Below are 17,229 nucleotides of genomic sequence, written 5' to 3'. Positions count from 1 at the left end.
AATTCTGCACATTCTGGCATGGCCATATTTATACCAAAGGTTGCAGCACAGGAAGTGTGACAACAGTGTCATCTGCCCAGGGAAATAGTAAAACAAATAGTAAATCTGAAAAATTCAGATATTAGAAAAGTGTTGAGAAACACAGGATTGAAATTAATGTCATTAACTACACAAAATAAATTTTTCTGATTGTGAAGAGCTTCAAGGAAATCCAATTCACCAACTGAAGAAGCTATATGTATGATTTTCACAGACCACAAAGTTGAAAATGTTATTAAATTTCCAACTATGATTAATTGTCGAAGATTTGTTTATTTCTTCTTATCGCATATAAGCACATTATCTTTTAAAGTTTGTAATAATACTTCTATTTTGTAAATAATGAAACCACTGATTTTGTAATGTATTATAATAATTTGATTTATGATTTAATTTCCTTCCATAAATTGCATAAATTATGAAGTACAAATGTAGACGTAAAATCTTTATACTCCTATCTGCTTCCAATCTCCTGGAGCAAATTTGGCACCCTGATATCTTTCTTATTGTAATATCAATAGACCATATAACATTAACTCTGCAATTCATGCCTGTTGCTGCAAGCAATGGCCATAACCCACAAAAAGAAGTGACTGCAAATTACTATCGCACATAATGATGTAGTAAAATACATTAAAATATTTTTTCCCCTCGAATGATGGGCTCTAGGCATTTATGGGCATTGGCCATTACTTAAGCCAGAAGAGGTAATTTCCTTATTTATGGACGCATCTAAGCTGGGCCACTGTTGACTCCCACAAAGGGGTGGACAAATTACATCCATGCCTTCTCTGGGATTTGAACCTGGGTCTTTGTACAGCAGTCAGAGTTACTAACCACTTTCCCATCTCAATGGCTTTACACTTAAATATAGTTCCACTTAGATATCTTAATTAGGTAAACAGAGAATGAATTAAAAAAAACCTGTACAATTGAATAACATCTTAAGCCCTTACCTTCCCTGCAAAAAAATTAATGACAAATACGTTGATCAGTTGATTAAGTTATGTCAGATACTGCAAATGATATGCATTCCATACGCCTGTTTCCATTAGAAGAATTACATTTCTTTCTCTACATCTTAGAGTATTTAATATTTGACATGAACTCACACCTTACATGGCCTTATAATTCTGAAATCATAGGTTAAAAATTTGTTCATTTACTCAAATAAAATATAAAAGCATCAAACAAATTCCAAAATTTATTCTCACGTATACTATATTATGTCATCAACACACAACCATCTGTAAATTTAAAATGTAAAAACCATTTACTTGAAATACAGAAAAACTCAACTATCCAGAACGCATAAGAAAAGTTTAATTCCCGTTATGTGAAAATTCTGGATAGTCAAACAAATAGAAAATGCTATTTCCAGTAGAAAAGCCAAATGAATTAAGAAGAAATTTCTAAAAATTATAAAAATAGTCACCTGGATTGTTATCAAAAGCCTACATTTAAAATAATACAATATTTCAGGGGGGAAATGCATTTCAAACACAAAAGCTAGCAGACTTTTGTAGGCCTTAAACACATAAATGAAAAACTTACCCAATTATGAAATCCTAGTTAATCATGAAAGCTATTTCCTAAAGTTACATTAATCATTCCACCAAAATTTTGAAGGTTCAGACTTTTTTTTTAAACAGATATAAGCTACAGATAACTGTTTATCATAATTTTTCATGTTTCATCATCACTGTTCATGGCTTTTCAAGTAAAGTGAAATATCAATTAATGTTTCTGGATACCAGGATTCTGTAACTTTGAAAACAGTTCCCCATATGCTGTTCTGCAAAGGATAGGTCTTAAATTTTAATATTTTTTTTTTTTTTTTCAAATGCGAGGGAAAACCATAAACAGCAGTTGACTTATATCCATCTTTAGCAATAGGAAAAAAAAAATTGTCAAAAGTGGTACAATGGATGGATGTCTATGACAAGTGTCCAGTTCCAAGGGCGAATGAATTCTTTGAACAATACAGAAGAGGTGTAAATAACATCTTCTGAAAGACAGCTCTGTAATTGTACTTACAGGGGTTGGACAAAAATATGGAAACACCTTTAAAAAAAAACATGTTTCTTTGCTTAATATGGTGTAGGAAACCCGTTGGCATCCAAAACAGCTTGCAGTCTTCTCGGAATGGATAAATACAGTTCCTGTATGTTTGCCAAGGGAATATTATACCATTCTTCCTGCAAAACGGTGGCAGGTTCAGATAACGATGTTGGCGGTGGATAACGAGAATGCACTTTCCGTTCCAATGTAGACCACAAAAGTTCGATAATATTCAGGTCTGGTGACTGTGGTGGCCAGGGGAGATGGGACAACTCATCCTCGTGCTCAGAAAACCAGTCCTGGACAATGTGAGCTGTGTGAACAGGGGCTTTGTCGTCTTGGAAGACACCATCACCATCGGGGAACAAAGTTTGTACCATGGGATGAACTTGATCGGCCAAAATGTTCACATAAGTCTTGGCAGTCATGTGCCCTGACACAGTTATCATGGGGCTAGAAGAGAACCACAATATGGCTGCCCAAACCGTAACAGAACCCCTGCCATGTTTCACTCTTGGCAACAAGCAGTCTGTATTATAGGCTTGAGATGGCGTTCTCCAGACGTCAACTCGGCCAGAAGTGGGAAACAATGTGAAAGAAGACTCGTCAGACCATATTACTCGCTTCCACTGCTCTATAGTCCAGGCTTTATGACTTAAACACCACCTTTTCCTGTTACGGGCATTAGCATCACTGATGAGTGGCTTCTCAATTGCAGCATGGCCAGCAATTCCCTGTTTATGAAGCTCCCTTCTAATTGTTTTGGTACTCACAGGGTTCGGTAACACAACATTCATTTCAGCAGTAACTTTTGCAGCTGTGGTCTTCTTAATTTTCTTCACAATTGCCCTTAATAATCGTCTGTCACGATCACTCAGGACACACTTTCGTCCGCGCTGTGATTTAGCAGATGATGTTTTTCCTCTTTTCAAATATGCGGAATAAATCTTCGATACAGTACCTCTTGAAACACTAAACACCTCGGCTACCTTGCTTACGGAAGCACCTACCATACGTGCTCCAACAATTTGCCCACATTCGAAATCTGTTAACTCTGACATAATGCAATGACAACCTCACATAACAGTACTCCGACAACACCTGAACTGTTTAGCACATTTACGAAGTTGTATAGGTGGCGTCAGTAGTTAAAAACGCCAGTGCCACCTACATATTTCATTAAATCAATCTTTCTTTTCAAACATGCATTTCACAAGGTGTTTCCATATTTTTGTCCATCCACTGTACATTATAGATGTTATAAGTGAGATATCGAGTAGTAATCATGTATGTGCTTTAACATACTTTTACAAGTCTCTCATCTGCATAGTTTTTATAAAGAATATTCTAAAATATTCTGGTTATGTGAGCTGTCTGGTTAGTTAAATGCTGGATAGTGATATTTTTATTGTACTCGTAATTTTTCAAAATATTTCTTTCCCTTGTTACTACATTAAAAAAAAAAAAAAAAAAATTGAAAACTGAAAAACACTTAAAACCTTTTTACTTATTTTTAAGAATATTTTTGCTGTTAATTTTCTTTTTGAAATACATATGCTTCAGATTCAAACTTTAAGCATACTATATTATAAAACAATGGACAAAATGCTGCTCAGGAATTAATTATCAACAATATGAGCCATTTTTATGAAAGAAAAAAATAGAACATAGCTTTTTTTATCTCAAGAAAAGGCCATCAGCAAAATATAAGAATGTATGGTCTATCTCAATCAGCAATTAGTTAACTGCTAATATGATACCATGCAAGCACCACTAAATGCTGATATTTAATTTTATAATTTTACTTTTATTTCTGTAATAACAAAAAATAAAAAAAACTATTTTACCTCTAATACACTATCATCACCAAGTGCCCATCTTGACTGCTTCCCCGTATAATTCTGAAAATCTGGGTCAGTCTGTGGACGCTGGAAAAAATAGCCAACCATAGCATCATCTTGAGACCTCGTGGCTATGTGTCGCACAGACTGACCACCACTCATTTCAGGATGGCCGTTAGTCAGCACTTCATGTGGTCGGTCAGCCCAAACCACTTCATTCATGCTAAAAGGGAAGGAAATTAAATCATAAATCAAATTATTATAATACATTACACTTACAAAAATTTATATGCCAAAGATTCAATCTAGCAACATTCTTTAAAACTGAATTTACTGCATTGAAGTATATATTAAATTCATTTCACTGCGAAGATCATAACATATTTCATCTATATAATTTAAACTCTTATGATATGTGAATCCACAGATTTACAGATTCTGCATAGCATATAATCAATAAACTTTTTTTCTTATTTAAAACATAAAAAGTTAGGACAAACTTTATGGGCATGCATAGGCATCTTATAGTAGTTGAATGAAATTAATTTTATACCGCTTTTGTCATACTGAGCAATGAAAGGTTTAAGGAAAAAATATACAGTAATTCTCTTTTACAATGAAACTAAAATTACATCTATAAATTTATGAAATTCAAAACTGCATTAAGAAGTTTAGTTTATTATTTTAGTTACATATCAGAAATTTTGACCAATTCTTAAGCTGTGAAACAGATTCAATTTCAAAATTTATAATTATTATATACAATAGTCATAAATTAAATTCATTAATATATAATACTCTTTATACTGAATTATTGGTTAATAAAAAAAGCCATGAAAAAAAATAAAATTTTATATATATTCAACAAATGTTGCTTCATTTCATATTTTTTTTTAAGTTTCTTCATATAATACTGAATACAAATATCACAAAAGTAAGTGAATGAGCAGAGCAAAATTGTGATTTATCTGTGTGTTATTTTCCATATTCAGATGAAACGTAAAATATAAGAATTGCAATATGAATTATATAAAGTGAATTTTTGCACGACGTGAAGTCAAATGGGGTTAGCAAATTATTAAAAGTATACTCAGCCCCTAAGAAATGCAAACTACCCACACATTTTTCCCATATAAAGTTATCTGGTTGGTTAAAAAATCAGAGAACTTTTAGAGGAAACTCAATATTTCTGACATAATAAATGCCATTTGAAAAAAAGAGCCCAGAATGAAATTAAAGGTTAATATGACTCTGTGAACTCAAGTTTTTTCTTCTTATATATGCTGGTAAATTGTGAATTTTTTGCTTTAAAAGTAACTGAATTATGTTGTTCTTATGTTCCAGTTAAGGTTTTTATGCCTTCGGTTAATCTGCATGCAATAGTAGAATTACCAACAATTTAAAAGTTGTTTAAGTGGTACCAAGCCTAACATAGCCGCCATTAGTTTGCATTTGAAACTCTTATTAGTAAAGTGATTTTTAAGTCAGTTTGTGTACCAAATTCAGTGTCTTTTTGCTGAGAATTTGCCTTCTCATATTTAACAGAAAAGGATAAAATGTTCACTTACTTCCAAATGATGCAAATGATCACTAGCAAATGATGACATGTTGGGAACATTAGAATGTAGTAACATGCTTGTAGTTAATACTATATGGATAGAAAACATTTAAGTAACAGCTCTGCACAGTGCTTTCCATTTTGTCTAAAGAATTTTACTTAAAAAAGGGGGAAATAGCAAACCTTTTCATTACTACACAATTTTTAAAGCTATTTTAATTAAATTCTACTTTAAATAGTACCTCTTGCATTTTAAATGCAATGAAATTCATTTTTATGGTACTATTCATCCATTAATAATTTGCAGGTCTCTTCTGAAAGTATCACCATACATCCCGAAATAATCAGAAAATGGTTGATTCATTAAATTGCACAGATAATCAGGAATTTTCATGTTATTTCAAAACTTCCATCTGTTTTCAGCTTTAGTTCAAATTAATTAAAATTTATTATTATTGGCTATTAAATAAACAAAAGTTCACACATTCTTTCTTTAGATATTTAAGTACATAAAATTTAGTATCCTAAACCAAAAAAAAAAAAACACTTTTGCCTGAGATGCATGTTATGAACAAGTTTATTATTTAAGAAATGTTATTTGATAATGAATTCTATGGAAAAACTGCTGCTGACCTACAGGTTTCTCTCGCAGTCTCTTAGCATGATTTTGTTCTGTACCTAGAATACACACTAATATCTACAAATGTATGATTGTAGTTTAAGCAACTACACCTTGCAAGAATAGGTATTAACCATATAACCTAACTTCATTTATATATAATTAAGTATACAGAAAGCATTGTTTTATGGCCACTGATAGACTTTATTAATTATTTATATAAAATTCTGCCTTTTAAAAAATAAATGAATAGATTTTGATTTACTTTTTTGATTGTTTATAAATATTTGAGGTAGGAAAACTGCCAATATAGGTTAATTTTTATTACTATATGTATTTTAATTTTTATCACGTGTGCAAAAATTTGCATATATGGATGAAATTGAAAAAGCAGAGACTCTCTTTTAAATTTATATCTTACTTTATATAATTATTTAATGAATATTTTAATTCTATGCTACCTTAATTCAACTAAATTATATACATTTTTCACATACATATTTAAATCATGTTCAAAAAAATTTAAAGACCTTGATCATCAAAATGTCATATTTTATCTAGACATAATTAGCACATTCATTACTGACAATTAAGTTATAATTACATTGTTGTTGTGACTTATATGACAGTAACATCAGAACAAGTACATGAAATTCATCCTTGGCAAGGAGTAAATGATTGCATCTGTCGTTGTCGGAAAAAAAAAAAAAAAAAAAACTAGCCATTGCTTTTATATGTTTTGTTAAGAACAATCAATAAAATGTTTATATTACAATTAGAACAGAATCTGAAGAAGTTCTCAAGTAAGACTTTTCTAAAAAGTCTGGTTTCAAAACGCCAAAATAAAGATCAAAAACAACTTCCCAATATCAGCATAGTTAAAAATCTGATGTGTACACCACGACTTCCTTGCATGGAATATTAAATTATACACATTTTTTCCTCCATTTCATTCAAACTTATCTCCTTAAATTTCATTACAGATATATTTCTCATTCAATTAATTCAGTTCTCACTTCGTGGCAAGGCAAAAACACATAAAATCTTTATTATCATTATATCTTTATTAAAAATTGAAAGATCTAGAAAAACATAAAACACCAAATTCAGTTAACTCATTCACGAGCTGATCCTTTAGAACGAAATGCCTCGAAAACGGCTGTATTTTTGTCTAACTCCTTCCAAAAAGGTCTGTTTTGCTTTCACAAAACGCTGTTAAGATGGGCCATTGCCTAGAGCGGTATGTTCGCCTCCCCTCAGTGATGGATAAGCCTAAAAAGACCTCCCTGCTAATGAAAAGCAGAAAGTACTCGTTCTGTTAGTTTCGCATCCCAAAATCTTCCCGATGCATTTTAGTAAATTCTTGATTATTTGACGTGTTTTATATGTTTACTTTTTTCATTATTTTATTCAGTTTAATTTCTGTATTTGTTAATTGGAAGACCATTTTATTTTGGGAAATTAAATTTTAACCCCTTTTTTACCGATCCAGTTTTCTTGGCATTATAAGTTCATATGTATTTGGAATAATAATACAATATGCCTCAGGATTTTTTCAAAATTTGGTATACATATTTATATTTAGCTCTGAATTTTTTTTCATAAATTCTTCGCTTATAGTCAAACTAATCCTTGTAAATGTTTGATCTTTTGATCCTGGAACTGATCAAATAATAATTTTTCTGAATTTTAAAGTAATTTCTATAATTTTGGTGGTTTTCCAAAAATATATTGGTAATTTCAGCTATTGTGCATTTGCTAGAAATATAGAATTTAAATTAATATTCGAGTTGATTTGATAGTCTGCATTTCTAAATTAAACGAAAATTTGGTGCAATCTTATGCCAAACTAGAAAGAACTATTTTATCAGTGTTCAGGGGTGTTTGTGAGACCCCAAAAAATCCCCTGAAACTTTTACGGACTTACTACCGATATTTTGGAGTTTCGAGAAGGGGGGGGGAGAGAAATGAAAAATTACAATTATGAAGTATCGAATGACCTAATTATAAAAGTTCAATGAATTACTTTTTTTTTTAAATTAATAACCATAAATTTTCAAACATATAAACTACTACATTTTATGTAAATATTTTAAATTACCTGAATTAATTCTTTAAAAAAAATTATCTAATTTTTGCTGTTTTTTTTATTTTCTGATGTTTGTGGGCTTGTCTTTCTTTTGTGGTGAACTTCATAATTGCAGGAAGGTTGACTTTTATTTTCCTCATTTACAGTTGAAGAAATTTCCTCGAGAACTGCACATGCAGAGGTAGAAGCAGTTTGCTTTTCTGCTAATGTAGAAGGTTTTTCAGAGACTTTTATAGGTGACTCATCTGAAATACATGTTTTTAAGTCCTCATGATATGTTTTCCAACTTCTGTTCATATTCAGTAAGAGATTTTTGTGAATTCGATCTGTCATTGGATTTTTTGAGCCATATTTTTCACATGAGGTTTCTTTAGAAGCCATTAAATCATATTTAATAGTCTGCACTGCATCTAGGGAATCAATCTTAAGAGAGGTTCTATAGTCAGTGACAAGTGTATCCATTAAGTTGAATGCTCTTTCCGCTAATGGGCCATGGAAGCAGCTAAGGCAGGCTTTGACCAATTTAGCCAATGTAGGATACTTATAATCATTTGTGAAATCATCTTTTAAATTAAAAACTTTAGACCAATATTTATCAATTGTACACTTCACTTGATTTCCACTTTCATCAGATGTGTAGAGCATTTCTTTGGTGATATCAATATCACTCTGGTATAACCTTATTTCAGCTTCTACTTTTGACTTTTCATTATCACTAAAAATATGGGACATAAAAGATGATAATTTTTCAAAAGCTAATATTGTACTGGTTTTACCTCTTAGCTCTGGATCTAATGCTGTAAAACTAATTAGATATGAATTTTTAAGGGGTAATTTCTGTTTCATATGCTCTGCTGTATTAGTATAAGCTTTCATCAGAGAAATTTGGAATTCTTTTGCTATTGGATGATTTTTTTGACAATTTCTTCAGGAGAATGGAAGCTTCTGCACCAGTAAATATTACTTTGCTAGGTAGATGGAATTCTGGATTTGTGACATCAACCTTTAATAAATCATTATAAGATGTGCACTCTATATTTTCTGGCTTCATAAAAAAAGAGAAAAATTTTGCCATCAATTTATAAATACTGGAATGTATTAAAAGAAGCATTGGTTTTTTTTGTTTCAAATAATTTAATATATGTGTTGAACTCTGGTAATACTGCTGAATATAATGCCATATGCAACAAAGTTTTGTTTTGCATAACAAATAACCCATTTAGTATTCTTTTTTGCCAAGCTAAAGCATCCTTTGTGAGTTGTTGGGAATGCAAGCAAGAATACACCCCTTCAACGATTTTTTTCTGAGCTGCAGAAATATTTCTTTTATTGTATACAGTTTCAACATAAGAAAAATAATCCCCTTTATCAGTTTTATCCAAGTAGTGAAAATAAAATGCAATAAGAGCATCCCACAGATCTTTGATTCTTTCTAAAACACATAAAATGTACACCCACCTATGGTCTGGTCTCTTTAAGGGCTTAAGTTTTTTAATGGCAAGGGATTCACAGATTTTGAAAAAATCCTCTTTTACTGCAGCTTTTCATATCAAAATAGATGTCATCAAACAAATCTTCTAAATATCTATCAAAACATGAAGCAATTTTTTTTTTCACAGTTATTAGCTGTGTGACATGTGTCACGATCAATATCTAATAAGTGAGGTGCATTGTTTGATCGTAGTCTGGTTTCAACACCCTTTTTTTTTTTTCCACACATGGTGTTACATGAGTCCATTAATACACTAATTAAGTTTGCCCATGGAATATTATTATCTTCAATAGTATTAACAACTGCTTTAAAAACAGCTTCTGAATTGCAAGATTCCATCTTTAGAGATGCAAAATGATGAACTACAACTTTATTTTGATTGTTGTCATAAAACTGCACCAATATTGCCAGTATACTTTCTTGAGCACTGCTAGTACTTTCCAAATTTAGAGATAATGGAGTCTCCTTTAAAGTTTTAATGATATTTTCCTTAATAGTTTTTGCGAGGCCATATTTCATCTTATAACATGCAGTAGTCCTGGACATTTCCAACGAGTTTAGTGCCGTCTGATCGCAGCTCGACTGTTTGCAGAGTTCAATTAAATTGGGAGCTACATTGAAAGAAAGAGAATTCTCGGCGATAAACAAAGTTATTAATACCTCTTGGCGTGCTTTTCTTGTCACTATATCCAATGGCCGAGCATCAGTCTCCAGTAAGTCATCAGTATTTTTTGAATTAGCATAATTACTTAAAGTCATTGAATGTCTAATGCACTTTGAATATTTTATGTGCGTCACAGTTTTAGAATGATTTGTGAAAGCCTTGAATCCTTCCCCACCATACTTCAGCAATGAGTTACAAAAAACACAATATGCTTGTCCAGCAACATTTATTTCTATTAGCACCATGTGCCGATGGTATCCCCATTACCATCTCTCCGTTCAATCCAATACCACCTAAATGCATTCCGGACACCTTCTTCTAATTGTATAATATCACTATTTATATCGAGAAATTTCATAGTGAAATTCTCTTGCGTACATAAATAAAAAAATATTTCAATAAACGAAACGAAAAATTTACACGTGCATCAATAAATGAAACGAAAATTTTACACAGAGGAGAAAAAAAAAGTTGAGAAGCGATCAATGACAAATAGCTAATACGGCGAAAAATTCCCCTTCTCTACTTATTGGCGCCACGCCAGGAGAGAGAATACCTTTGAACCCAGAGTCACGTGATCGCACATCTGGTCGAACGAAGTCTCTCCCTTTTTTTTCTGCCGCGCCTACTTGCCGAAAAGAATTCAGAAGAGAATGTCCGAGAACCGGGGGGGGGGGGGAATGAGTCATAACTCGCAATAAGGAAAGAACAAAAAAGAAATTTTTCCCCCTTTTCACGCATTATCACTGCCTTTGGAGAAAGAAAGGAAAAGTTTTCACCACGCCCTCATGAAATGGTAAACGTTTTTCTTTTGGGTGAAATAACTCTTATCCAAGCCAATTTAAATAAATTTTCTATGCTTTGCGTTGTAAAAGATATTAGGTATTTTTTTGGAAGGAAAAAAGATGAAAAAAGAGCAAACGCCTTCGCCGGGAATCAAACCGTGGACCTCTGGAATATGCACCCAGCGTGCAGACCACCACACCACGAAGGCGGGAGAAATACCTTATAGCATCATTGACTGCAACTCTGTAACATTTGATATTCACGTTTTTAGATACACAGTCAAAAGTCGTTAATTCGGACACCCATAATCCAGAATGATCTATAATCCGGACCTCAAAGCTAAAAACTTTCTGCGCATGCGCCACGTTGACGCATGCGCATAGGCGTTTACACGTGCGCGTAAGACCTTGACGACTGCGCGTATGTGTGTGCGCAAGTGCAGAATACATTTTCGCATGCACGTTTAATGTATAATGGACCGTATGAGCTAAAATTATCTAATTATCTATTTCAGTTAAAGTTGATGATTGTGTTGTTCCTTAATCTTCGAACTGGATCCGGCTTATTACTTTTTTCACACTGTAAAAGCAATTTTATAAAAGTAAACTTGAACTTTCGATTATGTCAAATAAAATTTCCGATGCTGGTGCTCCCAAAGGATCTACAAAACGAAAGCATGTTTCAATGTCCATCAAACAAAAAGTGGAACTGCTGCAAAAAATGGATAAAGACATGAAGAAGGTGACAGAGAGGTTAGTGAAAACGAAAAAATTTCGATTGACAAGTTAGTCGGTATTCTCGGCACAGCAATTACGGGACTTGAACAGTGGAACTTTGTAACTGAAGAAGAAATTATGTCTGTTTATAGAATTAAAGAGAAAGTATTATCACATAAAACGAAGCAACTTAAACAACTTACATTGAAAGAAATGTTTAATAAAGTAAACAAACAAATATTAAGCTTTTTTTTTTTTGTAAATTTTGATACCCTTTAGATCATAATTGCTCTTTATTTCATAAATTACGGTTTCATATTTTTAATTTTAGAATTTCTGCATGCCATCTTACGAGATTTAAACTGATGATCTATAATTCGGAAAAATTGATAATCCGGAATCGCCGAAGTCCCGACGAGTCCGGATTAACGACTTTTGACTGTATATGATCTCAACTGAGAATGGGTGAGCAATGCCTTCTTAACAGCATTTATTCTTAAATCTTTTTATATACTGACAAACATTCTCACTTAAGCCGCCTAGACCAGGGGTTTTTAACCGGTGGTACGCGTACCACTGGTGGTTCGCAAGGGGAAAAGGTAGTATGCAAAGAAGCAAAGCATTTTTAACAAATTCAAAAATTAAAACCCCTACATCCTGACTGAGTTTTTTCTCTAACACTCCTAAATGTATGTGATTTGAGCTATGTTCAAGAGTGGTGGTATGCGGTACGAGTGGGTCCGGATTCAAATCTCGGAGAATGCATGTCTATCTGTAAATTATAGTCTGCATCTCAATATGCAGTGAGCCCAAAGTCCTCTCGAGAGGTTAGTGGTACGGAAAGAGGGGTGGGAGACCCTCGGATCCGTTTTTCCAGTACTAACATCGCTTTTAAGCTATTGAAAGTTTAGAATTATCCTTCCAATAGACTTTTTAGTAACAGCGAATCATGAAATTCCTCCTTGGGTGTTCTAGTAACACTACAGTCAAAAGTCGTTAATCCGGACTCGTCGGGACTTCGGCGATTCCGAATTATCGATTTTTCCGGATTATAGATCATCAGTTTAAATCTCGTAAGATGGCATGCAGAAATTCTAAAATTAAAAATATGAAACCGTAATTTATAAAATAAAGAACAATTATGATCTAAAAGGTATCAAAATTTACAAAAAAAAAAAAAGCTTAATATTTATTTGTTTACTTTATTAAACATTTCTTTCAATGTAAGTTGTTTAAGTTGCTTCGTTTTATGTGATAATACTTTCTCTTTAATTCTATAAACAGACATAATTTTTTGTTTACTTACAAAGTTCCGCTGTTCCAAGTCTTGTTAATTGCTGTGCCGAGAATACCGACTAACTTGTCAAACGAAATTTTTTCGTTTTCACTAACCTCTCTGTCACATTCTTCATGTCTTTATCCATTTTTTGCAGCAATTCCACTTTTTGTTTGATGGACATCGAAACATACTTTCGTTTTGTACGATCCTTTGGGAGCTCCAGAATCAAAAATTCTATTTGACATAATCGAAAGTTCAAGTTTACTTTTATAGTATTGCTCTTACAGGTTGCAAAAAATAATAAGCCTGATACAATTCGAAAATTAAGGAACAACGCAATTATCAACATTAACTGAAATAGATAATTAGATAATTTTAGCTTACACCGTCCGTTATACATAAAACGCGCACGCGAAAACGTATTCTGCGCTTGCGCACACGCAAATGTGCAGTCGTAAGAAGTCTTACGCGCACGCGTAAACACCTATGCGCATGTGTCAACGCGGCGCATGCGCAGAACGTTTTTAGCTTTGAGGTCCGGATTATAGATCATTCCGAATTATGGGTGTCCGAATTAACGACTTTTGACTGTAATTGTTGCAACCGACAATCAGAAGTTTGAGTCACATGGAGAACTTATTTTTTATATTTCCTGCTCCAAGAAAACTTAAATGTTTACAGTGAACCCGAACTAAAGCATGGTAGTCGATAATTCACGTGAACTTGGTCACCTGGGTATTATGCCTTTTCTCAATCGCCCTTTAAGTGGAAGAAAATAAAAGGAATTATGGTACTCCCACATATGTGTTCTACTGGTATTAATGGAAGCCTATCCATCTAGCATTTGGAAGATCCAGTGGTTCGAATCATAGTGAGGGTATCGCTGAGTTTTCACATTTTTTGCTTTGGGGGAGGGAGGGACCTAATGTTTCTGCATGGTATCTTCCTATTTATGCAGCTTTCAAAATTATTCCTATTCTCGCAAATTTTTAAATCTTACTTTTTCTGGCATTGCTTTTTCATTACTGCATGATGACAGATGAAATAATATGCACATATCTATCTACCTTCTTAAGTTTAGGAATTAGCAGGAAAAAGTAAAATTTGCTTTTATACTGATCTTTTCTCTAAGTTATTAACCACTTCTATTCTTTTTCTTTTACTTTCTTAAATATTTTATTTTTATCCCATTTATTCATTTACTTATTGTCTTGTAATCTAATAATCTTTTAAATACAGAAGGGATAAAGAGGAAATCCTTTTTTTCGAAATAAATGGGTTATTTGCATTATAATTTGAATTCTTTCATCCTTTTGCTGCTAGGTTTTTTTTAATTATCTTATTAAATATGTATATATATATAAATAAGAGTAATAAAATTTAATATCTCAGTGAATGTATCTTTTTAACGTTTGAATTTTAAAAAATAAACAGAATGAAAAGATATTTTAAAAAATAAACAGAATGACAAGATGTTTACACATGCATACCCACACAAAAAAGGGGATAAGTCGATAGTCAATAGCATGCACATTTATCCTCTCCCTCATTCACAGCTATCGCCCATTACTAAGCAATTTACATTGAGGGATTTTGTCACCCTCAGGTTGATCCTTTCAATGAATGATTAGGGGTCAGTGCCGGCAAAGGATGAACGGAATTCACAGGCTCCAAGAAGCCTCTATCCCCACTGAGTAAAATACGGTCTGGGAAGTCTAATTTTAGCATAAAATAGCTTGCAAATCTAATTCCATACTTGCCAACCTATCACACTCAGAAATCAGGAGATTTTTTTAAGAAATCGGGAGATTTTTCACAATGTTAAAAAGACTTTAAATGAGGAAAATATAGTTTTTAATAATGAATTAACTTTAAGTAGTAACTAATTCTTAAATGCAAGCAACACAAAAATACCTCACACATAAAAAACATTTTTATTACTTGCATCGTTTAAGAAAACAAACAAAAAAAAAAAAAAAAAAAAAAAAAAACCTTTTAATAGTTTTTATAGTTTTTGTACAAATGGTATAAACAGTGGCAGATTTTGCTTTCTTTAAGAAAGAAACTTCCTAATTTTGTTCATAGCAATTGCCACGTAGGCCTGCTTTCACTAATAAAAGTTTTCTAATGTGTCATCACTAATATTAGATCTAAATTTAGTCCTCGTTTTCACAACAACACTGAAAATCCTCTCACACTCTGCATTACTATGGGGAACAGATGGCCAACATAATTCTAGACAGTTCTCTATATTTTAAAATTCCATCAGCATCTTTCAGTTTTCCAATTAAACTCCACTGGGTGTCAATCCTAGCTGATTTTATAACTTCATCCAAGTTTTCTAATTGTAAACTGCTATTATGCAGCTGTTGGACCTGTTCCAATTGTTCCTCCTTTTTAGAACTCTTTTCAAGATTATAATAAATATCAACAATGTGTTCATCCACATTTATTGGTAAAGAAGCTACTCCTTTTTCAGCTGCTAAATTTAAGAGGTGACAGGTGCACCTCATAATCTGCAAATCTGAATTTTCCTTTCTGAAGATGCCTGCAACACCAGTCTTCAAGCCTACCAATACTGGTGCATTATCGGCACATAGTGCTAAGCAATTATCCAGAGGGACTGCATTTTCTTTTGAAGTTTTAATAATTAGCTGTGATATATTAAAGCCTGTCAAATGTCCTTCCAAAGTGGGGACAGAAAGTAAACTGCACTCAATTTCTGAAGACTCTGGATTAAAAAAAGAAACAACAATTGGATACAGTTTTGAATCGGTATTATTGCTTCCATTCGTAGAGAGGCAGAACGGAGCTGTTTTAATGCGATCAATAACTGAAGATTTATTTTTCAAACCCATTTCTTTAACAATTGCATCTGTTTTGGACTTGCACTTGAGTATTTCTTAGCGATTTCACTATCGGGAAACATTTTTCTAAATAAAGCTGCAGCGTGATCCGATGCATTCAGTGGCAGGTGGTGCTCCAGTAAAAAGGCAGAGAACAGACATTCTGCATTAATAACTTTTTGGTTCTTTGTTTCCGAAGAAAAATTTAATTTTTTTTTTTTTTTTTTTTTTTTTTTTTTTTTTTTTTTACTTCTTCCCCCCGAAACAGCTCATGTTGCCCTTGTGTTTTTGTGTACGCACATGTTTGAGATCATCCGCCCTTCCACCATGCGAAATCGAAAAATCGCAACAACAGGCGGTACACATCGCAAATTTATTACATTTCCTTGAGGAAATAATGGAAGGAAAGTGAACTGTGTACGATTTTTGAAACGTACACGAGTATTTCACCTTTCTCGCAGACATAACAAAAGATGATAATTTCTAAAACTATTTCCCGAAGGCACGTGTACTCACACAACTCAGGACAAAATGACCGAAATAACTAAAGAACATCCAAATAACAGCTTGTTTTGTCCTCATTGGCTAATATATGCCAGATGACACGCAGTGGAGCACGATGCCCATTGGAGAACTGGAGAAGGACGTTTCTGGATACGTATATGCTCTCACTCACAAAGCAGAAGTTATCTAATTCACAAGGTTTTGTTTCAGATATAATCTAGAGAAAATTCCTTTGCTTGGGACATCCAAAATCACTTTTTTTGTTCATATAACAAAGTATTAAGCCAAGTTCCATAAAAACCGTGAGAAATTTTAAGAATAAGAAAAAGTCGGGAGAAATATATTGTAAATCGGGTTGGCGGGAGAGCGGTTGAAAATCGGGAGTCTCCCGCCTAAATCGGGAGAGTTGGCAAGTCTGCCAAATGGAAGTAATTTCGAAAAATGTTTCAGAAGTTTTAGCAAAGTAGTTTAGGGGGGGCTGTCAGCACTATCCTCAGCTTCAGGGCAGATGTTTTTATTTTATTCGGCTTCTAATTTCTTACTAAATGTAGTGTTTCATCTCGATGTACTCCGATATGATTTAAATCAATTTCCTCGTCATTATAAATATCACAAATACGCATAAAAGTTTTCTGGTTTCAATTTTCTAATTTCGACTATGCGTAATGTTTGCTTTATGCATGCGCGCGTTGAAAGAAATGTTTAATAAAGTAAACAAATAAATATTTAAGTTTT

At 32.9% G+C, this 17,229-nt stretch overlaps 1 protein-coding gene across 4 annotated transcripts in view; it reads right to left on the bottom strand.

Moving 5' to 3' along the window:
* LOC118200674 (pumilio homolog 1-like) overlaps positions 1–17,229 on the bottom strand; it is a 204,087-nt gene that overhangs the window by 114,067 nt on the left and 72,791 nt on the right. For all 4 annotated transcript variants that reach the window (XM_035372632.2, XM_085822087.1, XM_085822086.1 and 1 more), the window contains one exon: positions 3,948–4,164. In XM_035372632.2, coding sequence (XP_035228523.1) covers positions 3,948–4,163 — 216 coding nt within the window. In that variant the 5' untranslated portion in view covers position 4,164. The remainder of the gene's footprint in view (positions 1–3,947; positions 4,165–17,229) is intronic.

The sequence above is a fragment of the Stegodyphus dumicola genome, chromosome 8 (genome assembly GCF_044657685.1).
Source record: "Stegodyphus dumicola isolate Sdum_Otavi_A_Nest chromosome 8, ASM4465768v1".
NCBI classification, from domain to species: Eukaryota; Metazoa; Arthropoda; class Arachnida; order Araneae; family Eresidae; genus Stegodyphus; species Stegodyphus dumicola.
This window is presented reverse-complemented; position numbering and strand designations above follow the sequence as displayed.